The sequence below is a fragment of the Orycteropus afer genome, unplaced genomic scaffold (genome assembly GCF_000298275.1).
Source record: "Orycteropus afer afer isolate SDZICR_OR568_19922 unplaced genomic scaffold, OryAfe1.0 scaffold00694, whole genome shotgun sequence".
NCBI lineage: Eukaryota > Metazoa > Chordata > Mammalia > Tubulidentata > Orycteropodidae > Orycteropus > Orycteropus afer.
In genome coordinates, this window is record NW_006922281.1 from 605,055 (window position 1) to 609,924 (window position 4,870).

The 4,870-nt window shown below is 43.4% G+C and overlaps 1 protein-coding gene across 1 annotated transcript in view; it reads left to right on the forward strand.

The window, feature by feature from the left end:
• LOC103211103 (zinc finger protein 557) overlaps window positions 1–4,870 on the forward strand; it is a 50,448-nt gene that overhangs the window by 39,398 nt on the left and 6,180 nt on the right. Inside the window, exons 10-11 of the mRNA XM_042783141.1 lie at window positions 2,590–2,737; window positions 4,559–4,669. Coding sequence (XP_042639075.1) covers window positions 2,590–2,737; window positions 4,559–4,669 — 259 coding nt within the window. The remainder of the gene's footprint in view (window positions 1–2,589; window positions 2,738–4,558; window positions 4,670–4,870) is intronic.

Below are 4,870 nucleotides of genomic sequence, written 5' to 3' on the forward strand. Positions count from 1 at the left end.
TGTGGGTTCAATTCCAGACCTGAAGGGCAGCTAGGGGCCATAGTCTCAGTGGTTACACCAGGCTCTATTGGACCAGCAAACCTCCCCACCTTCTTTTTTTTTATGAGGCTGATAAGGAAAGGATTGAATTTAAGGTGGCTCCAAGTCCTAATGAGGGGAAAGTAAATGGGTTGTTGTTAGTGGTTTCCTATCAAGTCAGTTCCAACTCACGGTGGCCCCGTGGCTTACATAGTAGAACTTCGTAGGATTTTCCTGGTTGTAAACTTTATGGAAGCAGATTTCCAGGCCTATCTTCCGTGGTACCACTGGGTGGGTTTGAACCACCAACCTTTTGATTATTAATCAAGTGCAAATTATTTGTGCCACCCTGGGAGCTTTGGTTGGTCCCATAGATGGAATGGCAAATCTGGCACAGAATTGCTCATGGTCACAGGAAGCTCCTTGAGTCCCAGAACAAGGTGGCATTCATAAACAAAGTTAGATTTACCAAAATTATTCCTATAAATGGAGGCCTGGTGGTGTAGTGGTTTCTCAGGAGAAAGATGTGGCAATCTGCTTCCATAAAGATTACAGCCTAGGAGGCCCTATGGGTCAGTTCTACTCTGTACGGAATCGACTCAACAGCAATGAGTCAGGCTGTTGCTATCCCCACATTTTCCCTTTGGGTCTGAGGCTAACTTACTCAAGTAATCACCAGATTTATGCAGCAAAGAGTTGCTGTCGTGTCAATTCTGACTCATGCAAACCCATCCCCCATTTTTTCAGAATAGAACTGCCCTCCAAACGCTTTTCAATGGCTATTATTTATTTATTTATGGAAGGAGGCTGCCAGGCCTTTCTTCAGAGGTGCTTCTGGATGGACTTGAATTTCCAAGTGCTTGGTTAGCCTTTGCACCACCCAGGGACCACAACACGTAAGGAAGGAACAAATTTTAGATAAGCCATTCCAGTAAAGGAGGCATACAGGGAGCAGAATAAGAGAGCTACCTGCAGGGTCTGGTTTTTTTAAAACAAGAATTAATTTGTTCTTGTTTTGAGAATATACATGGCAAAAACACACCCCAATTCAAGTTTCTTCAGAGACATTGATTCCATTCTTCTCACGTACAACCACTCTCATCTTCTTTCTCTAAGCTGTTCCTCCCCATTAACATAAACTCCCTGCCCTCTAAGTTTCCTATCTATTTTGAGTTGCCCTTGTCAATTTTATTCCATATAGATAGAGCTTTGAAAAGCATAACACTCAAGACAGACATTTTTTACTAGTCAAGCTGAACTGTTGTTTGGCTTTAGGAAGACTTCAGGGGACATTGCTGGCTTAAGGTTTAAAGATTATCTCAGGGCAATATTTCAGGGGTTCATTAAGTTGTTTTTCAAGCCTTCATGGCTCCAGAAAATCTGAATTCCATGAGAGTTTGAAATTCTTTTCTACATTTCCCCTCTTTTGATCAGAATTCTTCTATGGAATCTTTGATCAAATACATGCAAGTTGTTATAGGGAATCTGATCTTGGATTTTTTTCTTCCAGTCCATAGTCTGTATACAAGGACAGGAATTTCTTCTGAAAAACTCAGATGTTCAGATGACTGAATATGAGACCAGTGACATGGATGATGTGAGTGTCTTGTCCAGGGACCCACACGCCTGTGTAAGTGAGGTACATCCAGAGGACAGATGGACTGTCAGCCAAGAGCACCAGAGTTTTCCAGGGGTTGATGAAACATCCAGGAGACATCAGGTCAGTATGTAACAATTAATCATGGGCAGAGGTGGGAAAAAGTACAAGGGACAATGGTGGACAAAGCTGCTAGAATATTGAGAGATTTGGCATAGCACCGGGTTAGCCCCATTTTCCCAGGGACTACCATGGATGCACTGTGTTCCTAGACATTTCAGAGGCACTGGGGAGAACGAAAACCCACTTGCTCTCCTACCTACTGCCACCACCATCGATGTCTTGAACGTACAGGTGTGTTGGTAGGTGCCACTGAGTTGATTCCTACTCATAGCAGCCCTGTGGGACAGAGAACTACACCCGTAGGGTTTCTGAGGCTGTAATCTTTACAGAAGAACACATCAGGTCTTTTTTCTCCTGAGGAGCAGCTAGTGGGTTTGAACTGATGACTTTTGGTCAACAGATGAGTGCTCAACCACTGTGCCACCAGGGCTCCTTATTCAGTATATAAACTATAACCAAGCCACACTCAGTGCCATTGAGTCGATTCTGACCCCATTGGGTTTCCGAGGCTGTGAATATTTATGGGGTAGATTGCCCCGTCTTCCTTCCTTGGAGCAACTGGTGGGTTTGAACTGCTGACGTTCTGGTTAGCAGCCAAATGCCTTATCAACTATTCCACATAGAAGAGTGAAAACTGTAAGGTTGGGACTTAGAGATGTGAGGGGTACTGATTAAAGAGAGACTTGGAAATTAGGGATTAACATTTCTTGGGGATGATGAGGTGCCTGTAGGATGTCTGGGTGCAGCCCCAATGCTGTTATCAGGACAGTTGTGGGTTCACATCAAGGAGATGCGTAGATGAGAAAAGAAGGGGAAGCTTTCCCCGCATTAAACCAGTTGTCCATTTTCAGGTGCAGAAACCTCTGCCAGAGACCATTTCTGCAAGTGGTGAGCTGGCGAGTCTGCGACCCGAGCAGAACACAGAGGAGAACCTGATGGAAGACAGGGAAGGGTCGGCAGTATGTGATGCCCAGGAGCCTCAACTTCTGAAGGGCCTTGGTGAGTATGAAGACTGGGGACCAAGCACAGCTAGTAACTCCTTTTCTCAGCTGGGTGCAGGACTGGGTCTTGTTGAATATGTCATGTTTTCTCTTGACTTGCTGGAGTTAAAGAGGTTTGCCTAATTCCACTCCATTCCCCCACCTTTTGCATTTTTTGTCTCCTGTGATTTCATTGATATTGTTATTGGGTGACATGGCATTGATTCCAACTCGGCACCCAAGTGACAGAGTAGGACTGTCCCACAGGGTTTGCGAGGCTGTCATCTTTACAGGAGTTGACTGCCAGGTCTTTTCTCCTGCAGAGCCACTGACCTTCTGCTTAGTAGTCAAATGCTTAGCCATTGCAACCCAAGGCACTTAACTTGGTGTACACAGTCCCTTCCACTTGCAAACATGTTTTGATCTACTTGCTAGACTTCTTTTTTCCTTTACATTTTTATTTTGCTGTTGTTCTGTACAGCAGAACATCCACCAATCAACTGTTTCTACACGTACAACTCAGTGCCACTGATGACCTTCTTCACATTGTGCAACCATCTCACCCCCTGTTTCTGAGTCCCTCGTTAACATAAACTCACTGAGCCCTAAGGTTCTCATTCAATATTTCTCATAATCAATTTGATTGCTATTACCAATCTGATCCCGTATAGACAATTCTTAAAAGAGCATAATGGTCAAAGCAGACCTTTTTTTCACTAGTTGAGCTGAACTATTGTTCAGTTCTAAGAAGAACTTCAGGGGGTGTTTTTGTTTAGGGTTAAAGATCATCTCAATCGTTTCTGGGTTTCATCCACCCTCGATGGCTGCACAAAGTCTGGAGTCCATGAGAATTTGAAATTCTGTTCTGCATTTTCCCCCTTTTTTCAGGTTCCTTCTATGGAATCTTTGATCCAGTTCTTCTGTTGTAAAGGAGGCAGTTGTTCATGGAGGCAATTAGCCACACATTCCATATCCTTCTTCTATTTCCGACTCTCCTTCTTCTTCTGTTGTTCCAGGTGAGTGTTGCTAGACCTTTTCATCTGACATTAGACAGACCCTGTTGAAAATCATTGTTGTGGTTAGTTACTGTTGAGTCATCTTGACTCATGGCCCTCCCACATGTGCAGAGTAGAATCGCTGCATATGGTTTTCAAAGCTGTGACTTTTGGAAAGCCTATCACCAGGGCTTTCTTCTGATGTCTCTGGGTGGGTTTGAACCTCAACCTTTTGGTTAGCCAGAGCATTTAACCATTTGCAACATCACAGGAATTCACATGTTCAATGTTGTTGTTGTTGTTGTTGTTAAGTGCCGTCGAGTCATTTCCGACTCATAGCAACCCTATGCACAGCAGAACGAATATGTTGAACATGTTCAATAGGTACATTTAAATATTTATGTTTCTTGTAAGTCCTGGTCTTGTATGATCCGATGGTATATCAAGATATATGAAAAACTACTTGTTTTGTGTTTTCTATCTCTCTCTCTCTGCCTTTTATTTCTTATAAAAATTTCCAGCATTTCTCTGTACTTCTCCCCAAAACACCGACTCTTCTGTCAACACATGAGTCTTTCCTGAAACCAAATAAGCTCGATAAAATTAACTTTGTCAGAATTTTCCTTTTCATGGTATTAAGCATTACCATATCATAAGGGAATTTGGCTCTCAGATGGATGCCCAGTCTTCTCCATAACTGTCTTCCCAGAGTGTCCCTACAATTTCTTAGACTTGTGAGGCTGATGGGAGAATCTCCAGCAATCTCAATGTTTGGCCAAGTGAGCTTGGTATCATTGCAAATGCTCTACACGAAGTGACATGTGTTAATTCCTGTCTTCTAGCAGATTCTGTGGGGGCTAGTGATGGAAAGAATCCCAAAGAAGGCACTTCCATCGAAAATGTGGATGCTGAGACACCATTCAGCCTTGCTGTGGAGAGAGTAGTTTCTACTCCAGGTGAGAACGGGGAAGATTCTCAGAAGAATCTGAGACGTTCCAAAAGGAGAAAACTAGACAACAACAATGCCACATCCCAAGGAGAGCCTCACAAAGGAGCTGCACATTTGGACAAAAAAGAACTCCTGACACAAACTGAGTTACATGAAGTTGATTCACCAACGACCGTGAGACAAACTCACCAGGATTCATCAAGTACCA